Here is a 27,597-nt window from a genome sequence, read left to right on the forward strand (position 1 = left end):
GTACTTTTACAAAATGAAAAGAAAAAAGTAAGTAAAAAAATTTCTGTTTTCAGTTTTATTTAATTTTGTTTTTAATAAAAACGTAGTTCAAATATTACTGTTATTTCAACTATTATATCAAAGTCATTTTTTTATTGTGTGTGTGTGTGTGTGAGAGAGTTCCTTTCTTATAGGTTCTGAAACATCTGAGCCTATCTTTTGCAAATTTCACACAAAGGTAATTTATATGTCTGGCAGTGTTCTTAGATATGTTTTGTACAGAAATTCATCTAAGTATCCAAAAAAATCCCATTCTAAAATTAGTCTTTCTTTCTTATAGATAAAAAAGATTTCTTTTACAGAGGAATATTTTACGTTACACCGACAAAGGGAGATAATAAAATCTCAGCAAATCATTTCTTAAAAAAAAACAGAATTTATCGTCATCTGGAGATATAACTCGTTGGTAGAGCATTCGGCTACAGATCGTATGATCCTCTGTTCAAGCCCAAGTGTACCTTATTTTCTTTTAAATTTTTCTAATTAATGAGTTCAATTTATGATATAAAAAAATATTTAAAATCACCGCAAATCATTTCTTTGTTTGCATATCTTAAAACTAAATATTAATCAGAAGTGACTTTTCCAGGACATTCATCGTCAGCTGGTGTGATATTGTAAACAAACACGGATAGAATTTGATGGACATTATCTTCTTTTTTTTTTGCAAATTAGTCCTCGTAATATATAGTTTTCAGTAGAGGATTGATTCTATGTGGTATGCATGAAAAATTGACGATTTGCTATTTGTTAACTATGTGTTCATTATGATTGAGAACAACAATATGCAATCTGTATAAATTAATATATCAAACGTATTGTTCAACTGGGCGTCCAGCTAATCTATAAATAGAAAAGCGAAAATGTATGTATGTATGTGTCTTCGCTTTTTCTGTATGTCCGCAAAAGGATTTTTTTCGGTGGCTTCTCAAAGCCGTCGCTCATTTTTAAAATTTTTTATATCACATCGAAATCATAATATCTACAAGTTACAAACGGAGGTCGCCCATCTATTTAATTTGCCCGACTCTGAAACGTTAAATATTTGACATTTTGGGATCGCCGCATGTTACTTTTGTTTTTCCGTATAAAAAAAAAGCAAAACTCTATTCGAATCACTGGTGCCAATGATCTCTAGAAAGCGACATAACGTTTGGTCAATGTCGGCATACTGTCATCATATCAGATGGTTTTCATTTTGAGACGAGACGATACACTCCCTTAATAAACAGGGGAGTTGTTTTTCCCCAAAGTTAGGTAAAAACAAACAAACTGCGTCATTGACCTCATTAAAAACTGTCCCGCAGAAAATGTTAACTGCTGAATAGCTATTGCTTATGTTGTAACGCTCACACAAAATGTTAACTCTACGACTTCCGTGCGGGCACCTGTCAATTTTGTTCTTACTTAAATAAATTCAAACATCTTTCAGTAACTCATTCTGGCTGGCCGAACAGTTAATGGTTCATGTTTTTTTCACATTTTATTTTCCAACTTCGCCTCAGGGCTTTGGGTTCGATCCTACCATTACTCCCCCCCCCCCGGGTTTCTTTTTAATTTAAGAGCATACACACCTTGAAACACTCGAGCAACGCCGGGTACCCCTGCTAGTCTATGTATATAAAAGCAAAAATGTTTGTGTGTGCGTGTGTATGTCATGCAAAAACTTTTGAAATGGCCACGGATTTTTGCCAGATACGTATCATTTTGAAGCTCCAACCTTCGCCCGACAAATATCGAAAAATTGGCCAAAAACATTAATTCCTTCACCCTAAACTGGGCCCTTTTCTAGAAGGGGGGGGGCGAAAAAAATCGTTCTTTCATTTTATCTGCTCCTGCTACTACGACAATGACGTAATGTTTGACCTAGAAAACGTTCACGTTAGTTTAAACCATCTGCAAGTGTTTTTAAAGGTTTAATTTTATCAATTATTAAGTGTATATCTCTTTGGCCTAGGGATAACGTGTCTGGCATTTTTTTTCTGCCTTAGCCTCGATGTTTCGGGTTAGAGCCTGTCTATTTACCTAAACTTTTTTTTCCTTATTTTTATTTTTTTTTTTTTTTTTTTAAACGTTTGTTCGCTGTTCTGGTTTGTTTTGGTTTTTCCAATTTTTCTTAACATCATGTTTTTTTTATGATATTAAAATAGGGTCACCCTCTCCTACATACACACCCCCAAAAACCCGTGCAACGCCGGGTATCCCTGCTAGTTTAATATAAATGCAAGACTAATTGTTTCTTTATTGTCATATAGTTTCTGTTTGTTTCGGTTTTAAATATATTTTCACTTAAATCACTTCCTCTATCAGTGTTGCATTTTGAAATTACTGGCATTTTTCATGTGTTCTTGTTGCAGTTAAACTTTATCAGACTAAACCCTTTTAGATTCTTGCGGATAACATTATCAAATACATTGATTTACATTGATGTATCAAACAAATGGTTTTGGATTTGGAATATTGGAATATTGGAATATTGGATCAATGATTGACAGTTATACAGAGTGGAACAATAATTTTTTTTTTTTTTTTTTTTTTTTTTACTACATTTTCACCCCAAACAAGGCACATTGCCACTTTGATGTAGGGGGCTATTATAACGGACATAAGCTACAGGGGTACTATGTGGGGAGTTCGGCAACAAGATGTCAGTTCACGTTACACTTGAACTTCTGCATGTCAGTACAGTTAGGGAAACAGGGACCCAGAAGGGAATTCCAAAGTCTAGCAGTTCTGAGGAAGAAACTACTGGAATAGAAGGAGGCTCTCTTACATCTAGGGATATCTGGAGGGGTGGGATTTAGCTGCTTGTCGGGGGAAATTAACGTCGCGGGGGTAGAAGTGCTTGCAGTTCACCATTAAAGTACTTGTAGAACAGGCAGAGGATGCAACATTTCGTCGATGGGACAGAGGCTGAAGCTTAGATGACAGTTCAGGACATATCAGGTTGGTGACTCTCTTTTGAACCCTGTCAAGGAGTGAGACAAGTAGCAGATGCAGCAACCAAATGTGACAACAGTACTCCATACATGGGCGAATAATGGCTTTTTAGAGGTACAATATACTTTCGGGCGTTATTAGTTTTCTAGCACGGTAGAGAGAACCCACTTTCTTCGCAGCGGTCCTGGCAATGTTCTTAATGTAATTGCTCCAACTCATGTTTCCTGTGAATGTTAGGCTGAGGAGTTTAAAAGATGTACTTTCAGATAAAGAGTCTTTGACCATTGCTATTGGTGATAGAGAAGGTTTCTTGTAATTATTAAAGGAAACAAGCTTAGTCTTAGCAGCATTGAATGTAACTATCCATTTTTGTCCCCATTCAGATTGGAGGTCATCCTCTAGTGTTTCTGCCATTTCCGTTTGATAAAAACCAGCGCCTTTTTGTTGCAGACCATCTACTAGTTTGCCAGTTGTGTACAAGAGCGATAAGAGACTTCAGTCATGTCTGAAAGTAACACAACGTTCAATGAGCTGTACAACTTATGCTCTCTACCAATCCAAGTTATGACAACAGGACCATTGCCAGCACCCTCAAAATGCATTGTTGGATTGCCACAAATAACAAGGACATGCCCAGGGTGATGAAAACAAAGTTTCTTGGCCACGGTTATGGTCTTTGGTGTGGTTTAAAGTGAGGGCCACATCATGCCACCTCACATCTTCAGTCGGCTTGAAAGTCAACACTAAAGTGTACCTGGATGTGAGTGTGATGATCCACTTGTGCAATAAGGTGGCCGTTGGCAGACCCTAGGTGTGGCAGCAGGACTCGGCGCTAGTCCACAAGTCGAAAGAGACCAAGGCATGGCTTCAGAAGAAGTGCTACCACTTTGTAGCCTTTGTTTGCTGAAAACCGTTTTTTTTTATATCACTGGTCCCTCTCCTCCCCCTGATCTGAACTCGCTGGACTACTTGGTTTGGTCATATGTCCAGAACATCACCAACATGACCTCCTAAAACCAAAAACCAGCCGGATCACTGCCATCTGCCGAGTATTCACTGAGCTCCTGTCAGCACTTATGGAAAAAGCATGCTCTCAGTTCTGGACCTTTATCAAGGTGGTGATTGAGGCTGAAGGAGGCTGCATTGACTAGATGTCAGCTCTACTACATAATCAAGTTTCCTAAATTGATTTTTTTCAATAAAAGTTTTAAAATAAAGCTATAGAGTTGTTTTTCTTGGGGGGGGGCAATTTTATCGTTTCACCATGTAGTAGTACTTGTTAAAGCCAATTCTTTGAGGAAGATGATGCATCTCTTTCAAGATATTTTGTTTGCGCATCGTGTTCAGCAGATGTATTTTGGAGGCAAAGGTATTTTTTGAAGAGATGCGGATCAGAAGACAAGAGTTGTCCTCCGACAAAAGTTAGCAAGTTTTTGAAGATTGAGATTTTAGTAGGCAAACCTTAACAAATGATATGAATTGGAACAAATATGCTGAGGACATTGCGAAGGCCGCTGCAAAGGTGGGTTCCCTCTATTGAGCTAGAAGCCTACTCATACTTGAGAGTATCCTGTATCTCTACAAGGCCATCATTCGCCCATGCATAGAGTATTGTTGTCACATCTTGGCTGGTGCATCTACCACTAGTCTCTCTCTTGAATAGGGTCCAAAAAAAAAGAATTTTCAATCTAATATATCCCACTTTGTCAACTAAGCTCCAACCCCTGTCCCATCACCACAATGTTGCATCTCTGTGCCTGTTTTACAAATATTTTAATAAAATGTGCTCTGAACTCGTTGCACTTGTGCCCCCTCAACATACATATCCCCAACAAACCTGCTTAACAACAAAATCACACCCCTTCACTGTTGAGGTCCCTAAATGCCAGAAAGCTTTCTATTCTAATAGTTTCTTCCCTCAAACAGCTAGACTTTGGAATTCCCTTCCTGTTATCTGCTTCCCTGACTGTACTGATATGCAGAAGTTTAAATGTAACATAAACCAAAATCTTGTTAATCTTTCCTAGGCATGATTCCAAATAGTAGCCCTTACATCTAAGTGGCGATATGTCTTGTTAGCGCTGAACGTGAATAAAAAAAAAATTCCATACAATCAATGCACATCAATCAACTTTAAATATTCAAAAATTTCGTTTGAATCAGATTATTTTGTTGTTAGCATTCGTTTCCCTGATATCTTTTTAGTTAGAACTTTTTTTAGATAAACATTGGGTACTTACAGCAGGTGAATTGTTTCTGTGGAATGAACTGAATTTGAACTCTGCACACCAGATTGTCTGTCTGTGTCATTAACCACGTTAACGTCATCTATTACCTGAAATGCAACTAAATGGCAACTTGGCTGCAACAAATGTCATAAACTTTGTGTAAATAAGATTTCTTGTTTGTTGTCAAAAGCACAGAAGTTAAGCAATGTTGAGCCTGGTAAGTACTTTAATGGGTGACCAGATGTTGTTTGAAAAACGATGGTCAGTTTCCAATTTGCAACTACAATAAAAAAAATTAAAGAAAGTCCTGTGCCATTCATTGTGATCTGTGTCTACCAGTTACTGACTGGCGATGACCAATCGTCTATGCTAAGGAACTGGACTTTGCATATTTAGATTTAGATTATTCAACATAGTCACAATTGTTGATTAACACGAACATCCAATTACGTTATTCTTAATTTATTAATATTTCGTCTTGTAGTCACTGTTGCTTTGTTTCATAGTCAGTTTCTGTAATAACTTGTCAACTCGTCTTCATTCGTGTTATGCTTACATTTGTTCATTCTTCAATTCAAGCAAAATTTCAATAAACATTTGAATACAAAAAATGATATATTAGCTATTGTAGTTGTCAACAGATAATTTTATGTCTCACAATCCCGAATTGTTATATTATTTTTTTTCTTTCTTTAAAATCCTAAAGCTTAAACCTTAAAACTAGAATCAAAACCGAAACATTTAGTGCTCCAGACACATCCCCTTATCGATTTAGATATCAAGAGATAGGTAAGAAAGATTTAATATTAAACGACTCTGAAGAATAAATTGAGTTTCAGCATGAACATAAATAAAAATATTTTGTCAAGTTGCACTTCAACTTGATATGTCTGTCTGCATTATGCATCCATCCAAACAAAGAGTCTTCCTTGGTGTATGAATATTATTTCCTGTTAATAATACAAAAAATAACATTAACTTCTCTCGACAAAGGCTTCATTTCTAGGGCAATTGCTCTCGACATATCAAAGGCCTTCGATAAGGTTTGGCATAAAGGCCTACTACACAAGATTTCCAGCTACGGTATAACTGGAAATGTTTTCTCGATCATTAAATCATTTCTCTCTGATAGGTTCATAATAGTGGTTGATGGGCAGAAGTCAGAGGCCCACAGTATTAATGCTGGAGTCCCTCAGGGGTCCATACTGGGCCCAACTCTCTTCCTGATCTACATCAATGATCTCCCAAAACACATACTAAAATCTGTCGTTGACATCTATGCTGATTACACGACCATCTACGGAAACACATCAAAGGCCGTAAATAGATGATGATGTTCTCTCTGATTCTCTCTCCTCTGATCTTGAGCGCGTGGTACAATGGGGAAAGAGGTAGCTGGTTACCTTTTAATTCATCTAAGACCAAGCTCCTATCTCTACATCATAAACGCTCTGATCCCCATCCAGCATCAATTGAAATGGATGGCTCTCGTCTAGGGGAGGCCCCATGTTTTGATAAGCTTCTGGGTTTGACCTTTACTCCTGATCTTAAATGGAACACATACATCAAGTCTGTGGCCAAGGTCGCTGGGAAAATGGTGGGATCCTTCTACTGCTCCAGAAGATATCTCACTACTTATGCAATTCTCTATCTATATAAGAGCCAAGTGCATCCAAGGATGGAGTACTGCTGTCACATCTGGGCAGGAGCTGCTAAAAACAGCCTATCCTGCCTTGACAGAGTACAAAGTAGACTTTGTGGCTTAGTTGAGGATGCCCTTTTCTCTTCCCTGCAACCTCTTTCCCACAGGAGAGACGTAGCGAGCATATCTTTGTTCTATCGTTATTTCCATGGCAAGTGCTCGTCTGAGCTCCATTCTCTGGTCCCCCCTCGCCAATCTTTTTCAAAAACCACCCGACTAGCTGAAACCACCGTTAATAATTTTCCCCACTCCTTATCTGCGCCTAAATCAAAACGTAGATTCCACGAACAAAGCTTCTTTCTTAGAACTGCATGCCTGTGGAACTCTGTTCCGCTTGCCTGTTTCCCTACCGACTTCAACCTTGATGTCTTCAAGTCCAACACAAACAAATTCCTGATGAACCGCCCCCCCCTCTAAGTAATGACACCTTATCAATTCTCCAATACTATTGCTACACTATCCCTTTGATTACTGTACACACAATAACCCTTATCCCCGAGTGGCCATTGGGCCTTGATAAGTGGTGAACTCCATGTAAAAAAAAAAAAGACATAATTTTAATGCTTCTTTTTGTTGATATATTATTTTTTTCTTTCTTTAAAATCTTGCGTCCTGAATAAGATTAATTAGCTTTAAAAGCAGTGAAAAATGAGTGAAAATTGATTGTGAATTAAATTTTAATTACCTTATTAACTTCTCGAAAACAAAAAAAATTGAATTTTAACTTAAGAAAAACCAAAAAGAAATGTCTTTTTCTATGCATGAAAAATGAAATTTTATCACTACCGAAAGTATTGATAGTAAAATGTTTATTTCAATTCCTTTTTGAGGCATCATTTTCGTGTGTCAACTTCAGCTTCTTCTCATTTCTTACAAAATCCTTTCTAATGGACGACTGTTCTCATCTCGAAAATAACATTCAAGATGAGAACAATAGTCCAAAAAATCCAAAGTTAATTTTGCAACTGAAATCGCAACCTAAATTGACTTATTTTCATCCTCAACAGATTTGGCTGCGGTGCGAAGAATTAATGAATGATCTGAATTTACTGATTGAAGCGATCGAAAAATCGACCAAATTCCATGAAGAACTGTAAAAGAATGACGTTTGCATCATCAGAAGAATTATATGAGTATCGTCATTTGCAGCATCTTCATCAGTTTTTTGGGGTTTTTTTTTGTTTTTTGTTTTTTAACTATTTGCTCAATATCTTCTCCTTTTCCTTTCTGTGAAACAGCAAAGAAAAAAATTGGCAGACATATTGAATGTGCGTATTCTGAATTTTTATTTTTTTAAACTTTAAATATGTGATCTTTGGGTTATCAAGTTTTCAAATATCTTTTTTTAATCAACTGTTAAATTTTTAGAAGGGTATTCAATTTGGTAAATGCATTTGACGTAAAATTACCCCCCCTCCACATATTGATATTTTTATTTTGTTTCTAGAACAAAAGCTCACCATACAGATTGAAAACTGCACAAAATCTCATAAGAGTAAAAATAAATTTTATAAAATTATATTTTTACATTTAAATTTCTTTACAATTTTTTGTATTTGTCAGTGTATTTTTTTTGTATTTGTCAGTGTATTTTTTTTTGTATTTGTCATTGTATTTTTTTTGTATTTGTCATTGTATTTTTTTTGTATTTGTCATTGTATTTTTTTTGTATTTGTCAGTGTATTTTTTTGTATTTGTCAGTGTATTTTTTTTGTATTTGTCAGTGTATTTTTTTTGTATTTGTCAGTATATTTTTTTTGTATTTGTCAGTATATTTTTTTTGTATTTGTCAGTATATTTTTTTTGTATTTGTCAGTATATTTTTTTTGTATTTGTCAGTGTATTTTTTTGTATTTGTCAGTGTATTTTTTTGTATTTGTCAGTGTATTTTTTTGTATTTGTCAATGTATTTTTTTTTGTATTTGTCAGTGTATTTTTTTGTATTTGTCAGTGTATTTTTTTGTATTTGTCATTGTATTTTTTTTTTGTATTTGTCAGTGTATTTTTTTTGTATTTGTCAGTGTATTTTTTTTGTATTTGTCAGTGTATTTTTTTTTGTATTTGTCAGTGTATTTTTTTTTGTATTTGTCAGTGTATTTTTTTTTTGTATTTGTCATTGTATTTTTTTTTATGAATAAAGACATAAAAATTGAAATCATGAAATATACATCTCGTGCATGACGATGTGTTGAAATTGAAAAAATTGAAATTTTAAAATGAATTTAATTGCAAAAAAGTCTCAAACTGAACAAAGATTGAAAATAGCAAATGGTTGACATGAACAACACGTTATTTTGGAACAAGATGCAATGCGTTATTTTGGAAGAAGCATAAATGCATTTCATTTCAACTGAAAAAAAAGTGGAATTTCGTTCCTTTTTTGTTTTCCTTTGTGACTATTTCAGATACGATGTGTTGGGTTCGAGTGTTTAAATGTAACGACAACCATTACACATATTTATTCATGATGTTTGGTTTGGTTGTTTTGTAGAAAAAATTTGATTTTGTTTTTCATGAAACATGATTGAGTTTTGCAAAGAAAAAGGAAAAAAAAAAGATCAATTTTAAGTCAGGAAGCCGATATCTTCAGACAGGCTGATCTGGTAACACCAGAAAAATAGCAAATGGCAAACGAAATTGGAACGTGGAATCAACAATAAACGAAAAATTGTTAAAGTCATTTCATAATTAACAAGTTGCATTTAACAACAAATCAAGTCTTCACTTTTGCAAAAAAAATCATGTTTACAATTTTTTTTTTATTGGATTTTTTTCATTGTTTATTAATCGAAATAATGTTTAAACAAAAACAAAAAAACTCAGTTTTTGTCTCATCAAGCACTCCCTCGCCAATATCACTCTGGAGATCTTTCTCTCTAAACATATCGCTCGTTCGACCTGTGTACGAGTATGGCAACCAGACATCGTCTTCATACCTGGTTTGTGACATTCAGTATTTGGAACAAGTGCAGAGGTTGGCAACTCTGTCGGTGCAAGGTTTTCGTGATCTTCCTTAGAAGACCCATCTGCAGCAACTGAACCTTTTCTCGCTGTAGCACCGAAGGCCTTTACGACCGCCCCCCCCCCTCGGGATCTTCTCTTCAACTTGGCACACAAATGTGGACTGAGAGGACATGACCTGAAGCTGTTTCATCAGAAATTTCAGCTAAATCAATGAAAAGCTGCATTTTCCATCCAAATGACTTTCTGGAATCGACTACCATTTGAGGTAGTCACCGCACCAACAACGGATCACTTCAAAACGAAGTTGGACAGGTGTAGGTCAGATGTATTTCTGACCATCTAAATTTGCAGCATCACTCTCTTTGTTCGCTTTCCTTTTCTCTCTTTCTGCATCTTTCTTAAGTGACAAATCCCTTTTAGAAACTTCTATCATGTGATCAGTCTAAGAAATGACTTCTGATTGGACAAGCCAGAAAAAATGTTGAATGCTTGCACCAATTGGCACTGAGCTTATAAACTAAACACAGCTTCTCATAAACCACAATGTGTTGTTTGGGTAACTGTTACAGATTTCTGCAAAAATAATTATTTTTTTGTTGGTAGCATTTCATTTGCAGCCAACATGTGTCTTGAACCTTTAGTTTTCTGCTCTTCAAATATTTTATTTTTGATACAAAGTTTATGGACAAAAAGAAAACGTTCAAATTTCTTTGCTAAAAAAAAGTTAATTTTTCATTAATTTCACATTTTTATTGAATTGTCAAGAAATTGTTTTTTGTTTTTTAGTTCGTTATCCTCCTCAGATGCAAATATTTGGTTTTCTTTATAACTTTTTTTTTTTTACTTATAATTCTCCACATGTCTAGGCCAAAAGCTACTTGAGGATATGGGTTAATGGATGAAATGTTGAATGATGAAGAATATTATGAGAGGATTGAAAATGGGGAATGGAATGGACAAAATTTGATTTAGCATTTTAATGAAACATTTGGAAAATATATCAAATGTATTTAATGGGAATTTTTGTCTTATTACATATATATATATATATACACACACACACACCAAGTTATAAATATTCAAGAGAAAACTCATGAATTTAACGAGGTTATTAAGAATGCTCAATAAAAGTGGAGCAAGATATATTTTTATTGATATAGACAAATTTACTAGGTTGTAACACTGGAAATGCTAATGTTTCCGATCGATGGTTAGTTAAAATCTCAAGTCGTCATCAAGCGACTAAAAAAAAAAAAAGCTGGTCTTCCACAGAAGAAAACCAGTTTTCAAAAAAGAAAATAAAAATGAGAACTGGGTTTTCTTCTGTGGAAGACAAACTTTTTTTAAGTCGCTGTAAGATGAGGTTTTAACCAACAATTTGTCAGAAATATTAGCAAATCCAGTGTCACAACCATGTAAATTTCTTTGTTACTAAATAAACATCGTTAATTCATTACCCACACAGCATCAGCCGTATAGTGTAATGGTGAGAAGCCTCGACTGTCATTTGAGCGGTCGGGTTTCGATCCTGGCTTGAGGCAGTTGCCTGTCTAGCCACACTGATGAACTGGGAAACAGCGAAACAGTACTGTATGTGGATGACTATATATATGTAGGTTTTGAATCCTGAGTTTGGGCTCTTTAAGACAATACATCCAAAGGAGGAAACTTATGCTTAGGGTTCCGTTTTACACTTAATATGGTTTATACTGGTTGCATTGTTTGTGGAAAATACATATCTCCATCGTTTATATCCTAAAATATTTTATTTATAGTAATATTTATTTTCTATTATTGAACAATATATAAAATTCAATTTTCACTGAATACTCTGTAAACTTGACCTTGTGCCATTTCTATGCAATTGATTAAAATGAAATTATCTTTTTTTATTTACCCGATCTTCAACAGGTTAGGCACAAGGTCAAGTGTGGGTTTGATAAAAATGTTTTAAACTTGGTACATCCAACTTTGATGACAAAATAAACATCGATAAAAAAAATACTTTTAATTTCATTCAAATGTTTTCGTTTTTGTCAATATTTTCTCTTTAGTTTTCAAAATGTTTTCGTTTTTTTAGAGTCGGGTTGTGACAACAGCATATTCTGCTCATTGATTTTACTTGAATATTTATCCGACACAGTTAGACACAATTAACCAAGTGAAAACCACATCACTCTACATAAAAACATAAGACATGGATATATACCTGAGAATCAAAACAAGGAAAAGAATATGCTGTTGTCATAGCCCTACTAACAAGTTACAACTTATCAAGGCTAAAAGCCACTCAATGTATTGATTGTCAGTTGAATAAGCAGATTAATAACGATTAATGGAATAGATAAAAGATTGTCTGTCCCTATAACTAATCTAATTTTGTTTATGACAAGTATTTGTTGATAACCATGTTGCAATTTGCAGGAAAGCAGTGCCATCATAATGTGTTCCACTGATGGGAATTTGTTGGAAAGAAGCTCTATTCATGGAAATCCTGCCCAGCATTCGGTGCACAGAAAAAGAAAAGTTCATTTCAGCTGTGCTTGTAAGACAGGTTCTTGCTGTGAATAACTTACAATGAAGAAACAGATTGGAGCTCAGCCGAGCACCTCCCATAGAAATAACCTTGATGAAGAGTCCTTGATAGTCATACGTCAAACCAATGATATAAATGAAAGTGTATCTCGGAGGTCGAGCCTTAGACGTTTATTATTCCTGATATTCAAAAATGACCTACCTGTACAATTGTTTTGGAGATGGGTATATTTGCTCATGACACCACACTCTATAAAAGGCACGAGGGGAAAACGAATGAACATGTATCCCAGGCAATGGCAGAATCACTACAGGAAGACCTCCAGTCTGTAGTGGAATGGGGGACAAAAATGAATGGTAACGTTCAATGCTGCCAAGACAACTTGCTTCCTTTAATAATTACAAGAAACTTTCTCAACCACCAATAGCCATGGCTCATGATACATTACCTGAAATTATTTTGCTCAAAGTCCTCGGCTTAACGTTCGCAAGGAACATGAGTTGGAACAGATACATACTGCCAGGGCTGCTGCAAGAAAGATAGGCTCCCTCTACCAGGCTAGAAAGTTACGCCTGAGAGTATCCTATACCTCTACTAGACCACCATTCGCCCATGTATGGAATATTGTTGTCATATTTGGGCTGGTGCATCTGCTACTTGTCTCTCACTCCTGGACAAGTTTCAAAAGAATCGCCAACTTAATAGGTCACACACTATCAACTAGGCTTCAACCTCTGTCCCATTGAAGTTTTGCATCCTTCTTTCTGTTTTACAAGTATTTTAATGGTAGATGCTCCGACGAACTACAAGCCCTTGTACTCCCTCGACGTAAATACCCCCCCCCCGACAAACAGCAAAATCCCACCCCTACAGATCCCCAGATGCCAGAAAGCCTTCTAATAGTTTCTCCACTAGGATTGTTAGACTTTGGAATTCACTTCCACCTTCTGACTGTACCGACATGCAGAAGTTCAAGTGTAATGTAAACAAACACCTTGCTACTCAACTCCCTACCTAATAGCCCCTATATAAAAGTGGCACTGTGCCTTGTTTGGGGTGAAAATGCAATTAAAAAAGAAAAAAAAAATTTTTTTTAAGTAGTTATTTCCAAGTTTAATTTATATGAAACAAACCTCAAGTAGATTTACTTTTTCTTTGTTGTCCCTTTTACCATTATGCAAAAGTCAATTAGAGTTCATCTTGATCGTCTAATTTACATGAAACAACGATCAAATTCTTTCTTTTTTTTTAATCCTTTGAAATGAAGTTTCATAATTAGTGCATTCTTTTTATGGTTTATTATCCTCATCTTCGTAGTTGTTGCTGTTTCACCATGTTTTGGCCAACTCATCCTCTGGCCTTCTTCAGGTGATTAACCATAATGGTATAGGAATACTGAGTTTTGTAATATGTCCTCAGTAATTATTGCCTTAGATCGTTGTTGTCTCACCACATTTTTGGCCAACTAATCCGACTAGCCTGCTTGGATAGAATTTAAACTGCTATCTTCAGACAATGCTCATCTGGAACTGTAGAGACTCAACTGAATCACCTGAAGAAGGCCAGAGTATGAGTTGGCCGAAACGTGATGAAACAACAATTATGAAGATGAGGTGAACAGTCCGCAAAAAGAATGAATGCACAGATTAAATTCACATATGAGTAAACTAGAGTTATTCCCCCTTGTTTAAGCTACGTCAAATAACTCCAGAGATTTAATTAAACCACAAAAATGAATTCAAATATGTTTACTTATTATAGCAAATTAATGAGATTTAAACCACTCAAAACTAAAATAATTGCTAAACCATTTCTGCATTTAACAAAAAGTTTTTTCTTTTAATCAACATTGAACAAACAGTTAAATGGAGTTTTTTCACGACCTTCGTAATTTTCCGCCTTGTCTACTTATCGTTAGTCAAATAGAGTTATCCCCCTTATTCCAGCAATAATCCCCATCGCCCTGTTGCTGGCCGTCCATATCACTTGGGTGCAAACTGCCCACTGGTTACATCTTTGATCACCTTGGCCTTTTGGCCGAGATCGGGGTGTGGTGTCTGTTCTTCAAATGCTGCACTTCCGTTTCTTGTTCTCTTTCGGTGGAGGATCAGTCCTTCACGACTGAGACAATTTTTTTATTTTTGTACCTTTTCTCCACATTAAAAAACGACCCTGGTGTATAACTCTGTCCCGTGGGGAGGCATAGTAAATAGGTACATCTTTGATCACAAAATATGTGTGACGTTGTTTTCAATGTCTAGCACTCTCCCCCGCCCACGTTGTCTTCCTTTTGATCTGAAGGCGAACAGGTAGATTCTGAAACAAACCAAACGGATGATTAGAAGTTAGGTTAGGGTTTAATAGGTGTACAGGCAAAATGAATGCCGATGCTCAAAATGTATAAACATTTTGGCCCTTTCCTTTACTTAGAAATTCACCAAAAATCAAGAAATTAACCAATTTTTATGAATTTTTCAGTATTTATCAAATAATATTCACGGAATATAATGACCCCATTATTTTTATTTGAATCTTAGTGGAAATGTATTTTGTTTAAACAAAAATATTAAGAAAAAAGTCCCTAAAGTCCGTATTAACGAATTTGATATAACTCAGAAAAAATTAATTTCTCGAATTACCGATATTATCATTGAATTAAGCATTTTTCATTTAATATTTTCACACAAAAAAATTATAATTGCAAAAAATATTTCGTTTTTTTTTTTTTAATTACATTTTTAGTGAAATATTTATATTTAACATTCTAATATTTTCTTTGCATGAATGTGTAATTTTCAGTGTAACAATTTTTATATAATCTTGCAAAATAATAAAAAAAAATTTTAAAGCAGGAACATAGAAAAATAATTAAATTTAAACATGGTAAAAATTATTATAAACGTTCATGATATGAATGGACGGATGCATGACTGGAGGCAAAAAACAGCACTCTCTACCTTCCTCCAACTATCTGACGTCATTTTCAGACAGCCTTTTGACATTTTGGGTTTCCGTAGACTCTATGCTTAGAAAACTTCATTTGTTTTATTTGTGTGAAGCCAGAATCTCTCACTTTTGGGGGTTAATTAAACTATTTTTTTTTTTCTTTTTTGTATAAACAGGTGTTTTTTTTTGTTTTTTTGTTTTTTTTTTATTCATCTTGAGACTTTACTTAATTATCTTTGAAATAGACCCAGAAAACTAATAGTTATCTTTCAAGGGATTTTTACAATGAGTTTATTTAACTTAAAAATTTACCTGAATTTGTCGGTTTCCGAATGTTGCCATGAAAATATTTTTCGTTATAACTTTTTTTCATATGTAAAAATACTTTTTTCCTTTCGGAAATTAACTTTAGTCTTTAATCTTTCAAATACAATCAAAAAGTAATTTGAATCCTACAAAAAAATTATGATAAACCGGCTTTTAAAACGATGCCCCCCCCCCCCGTATCAGTTTTCTGCCATTAATGCCTGTACCTATCATTGTACAATTGTGGTTTGCCCTTCGTAATGGCAATTGAATGAGTGACAAAGTGTTTCAGGTTCGGTTTTAGTGATTTGGCTCGACTGGGGGGAGTGATGCGATTAACTATTTCCTTCCAAACATTTTTTTTTTTTTCTCATTTTTTTTTTTTTTTTTTTTTTAACTCTTAGTAATTTTTGACATTTTTTTGTTATAAAAGCGAAATTCAAAAACTTGAATTTCAAGTAAAACTAATAATACCTACTTAATTTCTATGTTGAATTTAGTAACATATCCAAAAATTACGAAAATTAATGAAATAAAACAATTATTAACGAAAATAGTTTTCAAAATAAATTTCAAGTTTATAAATAAGTATTAAGTCAGGGGAAGTAACTGATGTCTGGCTTGTTGCAATTAATTGCAGATGTCATGCAATCATGGATTTGTCAAAATATGTTTTATGTAATAATACAGTAATATCAATGTAATAATTAGGGCGATGACAACAGCATATTATTTTCCTTGTTTTGAGTCTCAAGTAAATATCCATTGATATCTTATATGTTTTTATGTAGAGTGATGTGGTTCTCGGTTGATTGTCTGTGTTGGATATAATATGCTCGAGTCAAAACAATGAAAAGAATATGCTGTTGTGCTAGCCCTCATCATAATACAGTAATATTTAACTAATTGTGACATGACAGATAAAGTTACTTTTAGTTGAAATTTGCATTAAAAAATTGTGTTTTTTTTTAATGAACACTTAATTTTTTATAAAGAAGAACCTATTTTTTTTAAATCTCATTTTCACCCTAAACAAGGCACATTGCCACTTAAGGGTATTTGGTACCATGTCTAAGTTTTCTTATTGCATCATAATTAGGGTTTTTCATAAAAGACTTGTTTTTAGCAGATAAGACTTGCTTGCTGGCTGTCAAATTGTGCGCATCAGCTTTTAGCCTCTTGCTCAGGGTTGGAACCCCCAAAGGGATCAAGTGTAAGATTATCTCGTTCTCCTTTGACAAAAAAAAAAAAAAACACCTGAAAGAATTTAAGTTTTATTTTATTTAAATTTTTTTTTTTTTTTCAAAAGTTTAAAACCGATAAAAAAGAAAAAAAAATGGTACTTGTGCAATTTACAACTTGTGTTGCAACTGAGGTTTCATAAACATTTTCTGGTAATGTACAAAAACTGCCAGAAGATGCTGAAATAATTGACCAATCGGATTGCAGCAGGCAATAATTTAGTTTAATTAATTCAATAGGAAAATTGATTAAAGCGATCATGAATTTCATTGGGTTAAGATACTTCAGTTTTGGCAAGGAATTATTAAATTTTGGATGCTTTTTTTGTTGTAATGAAATTTGAAAATTAAATATTGAATTTCAAGTGAAAGCAATAATACCTACTAAATTGTCACGTCACAGTAATGCACATATCCAAAAAGTATGAAAAACAATACAGTAGCAAATAAATTATTTATGAAAACTGTTTTCAAAAACTTGAAAAAAAATGAGTTTTCCTTAAAAAAGAAACCGCAAGTGCCAATCATAACAAGGAAGATAAATAATTTCTGAAAACTTAGGACAACTTAAAGACTCAGTTTTTGATACTTATGTTTTTTTGTTTTACAAAGGAGTCACCACTTATCAAGGCCCAGAGGCTACTCGAGGATAAAGGTTAAAGAATGTACAGTGGTCAAAAGGACAATATCATAGTCATCGTTAAAAGTGTAAATTTGATAAATTGGATTACTTAAGGGGAACGGCTCATCAAGAACTTGTTTACATTGGACTTGAAGACGACCATATTGTAGTCAGCAGGAAAACGGAAGACAGTTCCACAGGTGTGCAGTTCTCAGAAAGAAGCTTTGTTCATGTAATTTACGTTTAGGTTTGGGCATAGATAAGAGTGGGGGAAATTATTGATAGTGTTTTCAGCCAAACGAGTGTTTCTCGTGAATATTTGGCAAGGAGGGAACCATAGATTAGAGCTCGACGTGCACTTACCATGAAAATAATGAGAAAACAAAGACAGGCTCGCAACATCTCTTCTATGAGAAAGAGGTTGTAGGGAAGAGAAAACTGCATCCCCTACTAGGCTACAAAGTCTATTCTGAACTCTGTCAAGGCAGGATAAGTCCTTCGTAGCAGCTCCTGCCCAGATGTGCCAGCAATACTCCATCCTTGGACGTACCTGGCTCTTATATACGTAGGGAATTGCATCAGCAGGTAGATATTTACTGGATCGATAGGAGGATTCCATCATTTTTCCAGCGACCTTGGCAACGGATTTGATGTATGTATTCAATTTTTGATCAGGAGTAAAGGTCAAGCACAGAAGCTTGTCAAAACATGGAGCCTCCCCAATACGAGAGCCATTCATTTCAATTGATTGTTTTTCATAAGTTTTGGATATGTTAATTACTATGACATGATAATTAAGTAGATACCATTGGTTTTACTTGAAATTTAATGTTTTGATTTCCAATTTCATTTTAATAATGAAGAAGCACCAAATCTTGTTAGGAAAGAAAACTCATGGGCCAAACCATAAGTCAAATCCTAAAAAAAAAATTAAACCGAGTTGATTCATTCAAAAGCTCTACCAGTAAAAACAAAAATAATTTGCTGATAAAAAATTAAACCTAGTTGATTCATTCAAAAGCTCTACCAGTAAAAACAAAAATAATTTGTTGAAAAAAAATTAAACCTAGTTGATTCATTCAAAAGCTCTACCGGTAAAAACAAAAATAATTTGTTGAAAAAAAATTAAACCTAGTTGATTCATTCAAAAGCTCTACCAGTAAAAACAAAAATAATTTGCTGATAAAAAATTAAACCTAGTTGATTCATTCAAAAGCTCTACCAGTAAAAACAAAAATAATTTGCTGATTAAAAATTAAACCTAGTTGATTCATTCAAAAGCTCTACCAGTAAAAACAAAAATAATTTGCTGATAAAAAATTAAACCTAATTGATTCATTCAAAAGCTCTACCAGTAAAAACAAAAATAATTTGCTGATTAAAAATTAAACCTGGTTGATTCATTCAAAAGCTTTACCAGTAAAAACAAAAATAATTTGCTGATAAAAAATTAAACCTAGTTGATTCATTCAAAAGCTCTACCAGTAAAAACAAAAATAATTTGCTGATTAAAAATTAAACCTGGTTGATTCATTCAAAAGCTTTACCAGTAAAAACAAAAATAATTTGCTGATAAAAAATTAAACCTAGTTGATTCATTCAAAAGCTCTACCAGTAAAAACAAAAATAATTTGCTGATAAAAAATTAAACCTAGTTGATTCATTCAAAAGCTCTACCAGTAAAAACAAAAATAATTTGCTGATAAAAAATTAAACCTAGTTGATTCATTCAAAAGCTCTACCAGTAAAAACAAAAATAATTTGCTGATAAAAAATTAAACCTAGTTGATTCATTCAAAAGCTCTACCAGTAAAAACAAAAATAATTTGCTGATTAAAAATTAAACCTGGTTGATTCATTCAAAAGCTTTACCAGTAAAAACAAAAATAATTTGCTGATAAAAAATTAAACCTAGTTGATTCATTCAAAAGCTCTACCAGTAAAAACAAAAATAATTTGCTGATTAAAAATTAAACCTGGTTGATTCATTCAAAAGCTTTACCAGTAAAAACAAAAATAATTTGCTGATAAAAAATTAAACCTAGTTGATTCATTCAAAAGCTCTACCAGTAAAAACAAAAATAATTTGCTGATAAAAAATTAAACCTAGTTGATTCATTCAAAAGCTCTACCAGTAAAAACAAAAATAATTTGCTGATAAAAAATTAAACCTAGTTGATTCATTCAAAAGCTCTACCAGTAAAAACAAAAATAATTTGCTGATAAAAAATTAAACCTAGTTGATTCATTCAAAAGCTCTACCAGTAAAAACAAAAATAATTTGCTGATAAAAAATTAAACCTAGCTGATTCATTCAAAAGCTCTACCAGTAAAAACAAAAATAATTTGCTGATTAAAAATTAAACCTGGTTGATTCATTCAAAAGCTTTACCAGTAAAAACAAAAATAATTTGCTGATAAAAAATTAAACCTAGTTGATTCATTCAAAAGCTCTACCAGTAAAAACAAAAATAATTTGCTGATAAAAAATTAAACCTAGTTGATTCATTCAAAAGCTCTACCAGTAAAAACAAAAATAATTTGCTGATAAAAAATTAAACCTAGTTGATTCATTCAAAAGCTCTACCAGTAAAAACAAAAATAATTTGCTGATAAAAAATTAAACCTAGTTGATTCATTCAAAAGCTCTACCAGTAAAAACAAAAATTATTTGCTGATAAAAAATTAAACCTAGTTGATTCATTCAAAAGCTCTACCAGTAAAAACAAAAATAATTTGCTGATTAAAAATTAAACCTGGTTGATTCATTCAAAAGCTTTACCAGTAAAAACAAAAATAATTTGCTGATAAAAAATTAAACCTAGTTGATTCATTCAAAAGCTCTACCAGTAAAAACAAAAATAATTTGCTGATAAAAAATTAAACCTAGTTGATTCATTCAAAAGCTCTACCAGTAAAAACAAAAATAATTTGCTGATAAAAAATTAAACCTCGCTGATTCATTCAAAAGCTCTACCAGTAAAAACAAAAATAATTTGCTGATTAAAAATTAAACCTAGTTGATTCATTCAAAAGCTTTACCAGTAAAAACAAAAATAATTTGCTGATAAAAAATTAAACCTAGTTGATTCATTCAAAAGCTCTACCAGTAAAAACAAAAATAATTTGCTGATAAAAAATTAAACCTAGCTGATTCATTCAAAAGCTCTACCAGTAAAAACAAAAATAATTTGCTGATTAAAAATTAAACCTAGTTGATTCATTCAAAAGCTTTACCAGTAAAAACAAAAATAATTTGCTGATTAAAAATTAAACCTAGTTGATTCATTCAAAAGCTCTACCAGTAAAAACAAAAATAATTTGCTGATAAAAAATTAAACCTAGCTGATTCATTCAAAAGCTCTACCAGTAAAAACAAAAATAATTTGCTGATTAAAAATTAAACCTAGTTGATTCATTCAAAAGCTTTACCAGTAAAAACAAAAATAATTTGCTGATAAAAAATTAAACCTAGTTGATTCATTCAAAAGCTCTACCAGTAAAAACAAAAATAATTTGCTGATAAAAAATTAAACCTAGTTGATTCATTCAAAAGCTCTACCAGTAAAAACAAAAATAATTTGCTGATAAAAAATTAAACCTAGCTGATTCATTCAAAAGCTCTACCAGTAAAAACAAAAATAATTTGCTGATTAAAAATTAAACCTGGTTGATTCATTCAAAAGCTTTACCAGTAAAAACAAAAATAATTTGCTGATAAAAAATTAAACCTAGTTGATTCATTCAAAAGCTCTACCAGTAAAAACAAAAATAATTTGCTGATAAAAAATTAAACCTAGTTGATTCATTCAAAAGCTCTACCAGTAAAAACAAAAATAATTTGCTGATAAAAAATTAAACCTAGTTGATTCATTCAAAAGCTCTACCAGTAAAAACAAAAATAATTTGCTGATAAAAAATTAAGCCTAGTTGATTCATTCAAAAGCTCTACCAGTAAAAACAAAAATAATTTGCTGATAAAAAATTAAACCTAGTTGATTCATTCAAAAGCTCTACCAGTAAAAACAAAAATAATTTGCTGATAAAAAATTAAACCTAGTTGATTCATTCAAAAGCTCTACCAGTAAAAACAAAAATAATTTGCTGATTAAAAATTAAACCTGGTTGATTCATTCAAAAGCTTTACCAGTAAAAACAAAAATAATTTGCTGATAAAAAATTAAACCTAGTTGATTCATTCAAAAGCTCTACCAGTAAAAACAAAAATAATTTGCTGATAAAAAATTAAACCTAGTTGATTCATTCAAAAGCTCTACCAGTAAAAACAAAAATAATTTGCTGATAAAAAATTAAACCTAGTTGATTCATTCAAAAGCTCTACCAGTAAAAACAAAAATAATTTGCTGATAAAAAATTAAACCTAGTTGATTCATTCAAAAGCTCTACCAGTAAAAACAAAAATAATTTGCTGATAAAAAATTAAACCTAGTTGATTCATTCAAAAGCTCTACCAGTAAAAACAAAAATAATTTGCTGATAAAAAATTAAACCTAGTTGATTCATTCAAAAGCTCTACCAGTAAAAACAAAAATAATTTGCTGATAAAAAATTAAACCTAGTTGATTCATTCAAAAGCTCTACCAGTAAAAACAAAAATAATTTGCTGATAAAAAATTAAACCTAGTTGATTCATTCAAAAGCTCTACCAGTAAAAACAAAAATAATTTGCTGATAAAAAATTAAACCTAGTTGATTCATTCAAAAGCTCTACCAGTAAAAACAAAAATAATTTGCTGATAAAAAATTAAACCTAGTTGATTCATTCAAAAGCTCTACCAGTAAAAACAAAAATAATTTGCTGATTAAAAATTAAACCTGGTTGATTCATTCAAAAGCTTTACCAGTAAAAACAAAAATAATTTGCTGATAAAAAATTAAACCTAGTTGATTCATTCAAAAGCTCTACCAGTAAAAACAAAAATAATTTGCTGATAAAAAATTAAACCTAGTTGATTCATTCAAAAGCTCTACCAGTAAAAACAAAAATAATTTGCTGATAAAAAATTAAACCTAGTTGATTCATTCAAAAGCTCTACCAGTAAAAACAAAAATAATTTGCTGATTAAAAATTAAACCTGGTTGATTCATTCAAAAGCTTTACCAGTAAAAACAAAAATTATTTGCTGATAAAAAATTAAACCTAGTTGATTCATTCAAAAGCTCTACCAGTAAAAACAAAAATAATTTGCTGATAAAAAATTAAACCTAGTTGATTCATTCAAAAGCTCTACCAGTAAAAACAAAAATAATTTGCTGATAAAAAATTAAACCGAGTTGATTCATTCAAAAGCTCTACCAGTAAAAACAAAAATAATTTGCTGATAAAAAATTAAACCTAGTTGATTCATTCAAAAGCTCTACCAGTAAAAACAAAAATAATTTGCTGATAAAAAATTAAACCTAGTTGATTCATTCAAAAGCTCTACCAGTAAAAACAAAAATAATTTGCTGAAAAAAAATTAAACCTAGTGGATTCATTCAAAAGCTCTACCAGTAAAAACAAAAATAATTTGCTGATAAAAAATTTCTTCATAAAAAATATTTTGTCATTAAACTTAGCATTAAATTGTTTTTGATTTAAATGTTTCCTTAATTTTTCCAGTTTGATAGTGCCCCCTCGTTTTGATTTTGAGATGATTAATTTACATTTGTTTTTTCCTGGTTGTTTACATAAACTGCCAGACGGGTCTTAAACTGCATGAGTATGTAAAAAAAAAATGTAACTTTTCCTTGTTATTTTTTAAAATTTATTTTAATAAAATTATCAATAATAAAAAAAAATGGTAAAGAAATAAAAGAAAGTGTTGAGTTGTGTCAGCAAATGACGTTACAGTCGAACAACATGGCAAGAGACGATGGCGCACTTGATAGGCACACCAACAGCAGTAAACATGAACGCTACCCCTTCTCTCTCTTGAAGAGGACTGGGTGTAATGGTGGTAGGGTCGAGATCAATTGATGAGTTAGAAGTTTGGGGGGGGGGGTTTACGTTCCAGCTTATTTGGTTCGATCCCAACGCCAGATTGTACCATCATCACACACTGCTAATAAAATACTACCATCTCGACTGAAAGCCGTCTGTCGAATGGCTGTCGTACATTTGTTGTGAGTAAGAATTGTGCATCTGGAAGGAGAAAAAAAATAAAATCTTGTGATTACATATCTGCTTTAGGAATATATGTCTTCTTGTATCCATGTTCTGTAGCAAAATATAGATCTATTAGTGATGGGACGATTCCAATATTTTTTCCAATTCTGATACAATTCCCGATTCTGATTCTTTATAAATCTCTAAATATTTAACTATAAACTGCGTATTTTGTCCCGATTACCACAAAAACACTTCTTAAATGTGCAGATATTTTCTCAAATGTAAAAACACATTTGTGAGTCGGAGATTTATAGATTTTAGTTTTACTGGAAGTTTAAATCAATAAATATTTATTATTAATTCCCGCAGTGAAAGATTTTTCTTAAACCAAAATCAAATAAAAAAAATAATTAAAGGAATCGTTTTAGCATTAGAAAATAGGTATCAATTTTTCCGATATCTCAAAAAGTTCAAATTTTTCCGATTCCGATTAATCGTCCCAACGCTAATATATATATTTCATAATCACATAAATTAATATACAAGAGTATTATTTTATGCGTAAACTTTAAGTATTTACTTCAACAGTGCTCAATACATATGTAGAGTTAGGTAGTAAGTTATAAAAATATATATGGCAATTAAGCTACATAGAATATTCCGCGTTTCATCTACGCTAGGATTCGTCAGGCTTATGCGAAGAGTTGTGGTTATCGCGCGTTTTTATATACGCACATTCTATTGAGTTTTTAGTTTGTTTTACTAAAACCTCAATCGAATGTGCATATATAAAAACACGAGATGACCACAACTCTTCGCATAAGCCTGACGAATCCTAGCTTCCTAGTTTCCACTGCTCCCTTCTTAATCAGTCAATGGGCAGGCACTTACAGGACAAAGACCCAGTTGACCTCAGGCTCAACCCTTCCTTTGTGTGTGCTTTTTTAGCAGGAAGCATAGATATCTAGTGATCTGACCTATTTTAAACCTAGGTGTAGTTAAATGTGTTTTTTTTTTCTTTTTGCTTTTAATATTATGTTAGTTTATTTATTTTATCTATTATATATATAAATAAATAAACCATGTATGTTTATTTTATTTATTTATTTTCTATTGTTATTGTTAATTTTATAATGATTTTGTATCGCTATCCTAGAGTAAAGTTTATCTGTGTACACAGTTGTTCACTATTTCTCTCCTACAGTTTAATAGATGTTGGGGTTGTTTAAAGTATAGGATAGCAAATTTTTCATGAAGGCATAAATCTACATGGATCGTTTAAGTCTCTACATGTGTTTGCTTGTCTTACTATTTTCCATTTGACTACCGGCAAACGCCCACTTTCTTTCCCAGTATTTGTTTCATTCAGTGTTTTTTATTTTTGAATATACTTTTGTGGTCATATATCGGGTTTTGAAATCAAGGGAAATCATACCTACATAATATTTCTTGTTATTCGGGTTTTCTTTCGCAAATATTGTGGCCTGGTAAACTATGCTTTTGGTTAGACATTTATTTTGAAGTGGGCAAAGTGTGCGGGATCTACAGTTGCATTTATCTTATTCGTTATTAGTATTTTTATTTCTACTATGTAACTAGTAGAAATAATAATAAATATAAAGAAAAAGTCATTAATTCAACAAAAATTCAACAAATTTCAAGGGAATAACATGTTTTATCTTTTGATATTCATTTTTCTTGTTTTAATTTCGATAATTCTTTAAAATTTAACTTTTTTTGTAACTTCAATCGCTGATTTTTATTTCACTTTCTAAAACATTCTTATTTCTAAATGAAATTTAAAAATAACTAAATCTTTGATTAAATTTTTAGCCTTTTATATTCAATCTTCTCAAATTATTCCTATTTATTTATTTGACTTTTTAAAAATACTCTTAAGAATAATGTTATTCTCTGCTTGAGCAAAAACACAGTCACCTATCCATTCAAGTTTGGTCTTTTATTCCTCTCAAATCTCAGGAATTTTCGTGATCAGTCTCACGCTCTTTCCTATGCCTACTACTTCTTCTTCCTCTCCCAGCCCCTTTTGGAGGTGAGTGCATTAGAAGAATTACTACTACAAAAAATGTTTATTTTTTTAAATTCCATCAAATGTAATTTTCAGATTGTAAAATGGACGTTCAACTAAATATGATTTTGAAATAAAAATTAGAAATAAAATATTCTGTGCATCTTTACTTTAAGAACCTGTCCAAACGCTTGGTTCAAAAATTTACAAAACATACTGCATATGAACATGTTAGAATAGATTATATATATATATATATATATAAAGTGATAAAGTTTAAAATTATACAGAAAGCTTTATCATAAGATAAGAAACAATGGATGACAATAAAATGGAGTTGATCAATAAAGAAGAACGTCAAATATGAAGAACGTCAAATATGAAGAACGTCACATATAAAGAACGTCACATATAAAGAACGTCACATATAAAGAACGTCACATATAAAGAACGTCACATATAAAGAACGTCACATATAAAGAACGTCACATATAAAGAACGTCACATATAAAGAACGTCACATATAAAGAACGTCACATATAAAGAACGTCACATATAAAGAACGTCACATATAAAGAACGTCAAATATAAAGAACGTCAAATATAAAGAACGTCAAATATAAAGAACGTCAAATATAAAGAACGTCAAATATAAAGAACGTCAAATATAAAGAACGTCAAATATAAAGAACGTCAAATATAAAGAACGTCAAATATAAAGAACGTCAAATATAAAGAACGTCAAATATAAAGAACGTCAAATATAAAGAACGTTAAATATAAAGAACGTTAAATATAAAGAACGTTAAATATAAAGAAAACTCGACCAACAGTAATTATCACTTCCTGCACTGATAATTGAATGAGTATGAAACACTAGTGTCTGTAGGTATAAAAAGTATTAATATTTATTAAAAAAAATATTATGGTTATAAAAGTCCTCTTAAGAGATTAAAGTTGAGTGCTATTTAGTAAATTGAGAAAAAAAATGGTCAACCGATATACATACGTCATTCCAAACTTTCTGTTTATTGAATACTCACACGACCGTTGATTATGACAGCATGCTTACACGGCTTCATAAGTATCTAAATTCACTTCCATTAATTCCTAGTGTCTGAGAGGATAAACAGTATCCTACAAAACCAAGGTTGGATTTGTTAACTGGGTTCAAATCTCCCAACCAGTAGTAATTATCATTTCCTGCCCTGATTGTTTAAGCATGAAACACTAGTGTCTGTAGGAATAAAAATAATTTTAGGTGTGTGTGTGTGTATATAAACATAAACCTTACCTTGACATTGTTGGGTCATCAACATCCATATCCCAGACAAATAAACGACCAGCTTGGTTTCCAAGAGCCATGATCTAAACGGACAAAAACACATGAATCGTTTCATTTTATGGGATATCAACATTTTATGGGATTATTTAATGAAAACAAACTCAACATTTAGTCAACAACCCATTCCTACACTACTCTTTGAAGATTGGTTAGTTTAGAAGGAAGTTTCAATTTAATTGTTAAATAAACTTAGAGAATTGATTAGATTAAACTTGTTGCACAATCCTTCAAAACCGATATGCAAATTAATTGTTCCGAGGTCATCCTGCAGGTCAATATATACTATATAAGTAAACAAGCTCCTGACAAGATGCATCCGGGATAAATGATTTCGCATGCTTTATTTCCTTTAAGGGAAATGTCTTTACATAATGTTCTATTGTTAAAGTGTTTTTTATTCAATAAGTCTGAAGAGAGGCCGGTTATTTGAAAATTTTCAAACGAAATAATGTTTGAAGTTCTCTAATTAGTCTTGAAACAATGAAATACACTTTTTGTTGCTATCAATTCCTTTTTTGAAGTCTTGGTTTTGTTAATACAGTATATGAATGCTCAATTATGAAATATGATAATTTTGTAGCTTACTT

At 32.2% G+C, this 27,597-nt stretch overlaps 2 protein-coding genes across 8 annotated transcripts in view; one reads left to right on the top strand and one right to left on the bottom strand.

Annotated features, from left to right (window-relative positions):
• LOC145292214 (tRNA wybutosine-synthesizing protein 5-like) overlaps positions 1 to 8,428 on the top strand; it is an 86,045-nt gene extending 77,617 nt beyond the window's left edge. Inside the window, exon 10 of the mRNA XM_080138528.1 lies at positions 7,917 to 8,428. Within this exon, the coding sequence (XP_079994654.1) occupies positions 7,917 to 8,006 (90 nt within the window). The 3' untranslated portion in view covers positions 8,007 to 8,428. The remainder of the gene's footprint in view (positions 1 to 7,916) is intronic.
• A 15,087-nt stretch (positions 8,429 to 23,515) lies between these two features.
• The window catches only part of LOC145292215 (polycomb protein EED-like), a 103,697-nt gene continuing 99,615 nt past the window's right edge, over positions 23,516 to 27,597 (bottom strand). For all 7 annotated transcript variants that reach the window (XM_080138535.1, XM_080138530.1, XM_080138529.1 and 4 more), the window contains 2 exons: positions 26,960 to 27,033; positions 23,516 to 23,669 (listed from right to left, as the gene is read on the bottom strand). In XM_080138535.1, coding sequence (XP_079994661.1) covers positions 23,543 to 23,669; positions 26,960 to 27,033 — 201 coding nt within the window. In that variant the 3' untranslated portion in view covers positions 23,516 to 23,542. The remainder of the gene's footprint in view (positions 23,670 to 26,959; positions 27,034 to 27,597) is intronic.

Source organism: Euprymna scolopes, chromosome 13 (genome assembly GCF_053919585.1).
Source record: "Euprymna scolopes isolate OS-2025 chromosome 13, ASM5391958v1, whole genome shotgun sequence".
NCBI lineage: Eukaryota > Metazoa > Mollusca > Cephalopoda > Sepiida > Sepiolidae > Euprymna > Euprymna scolopes.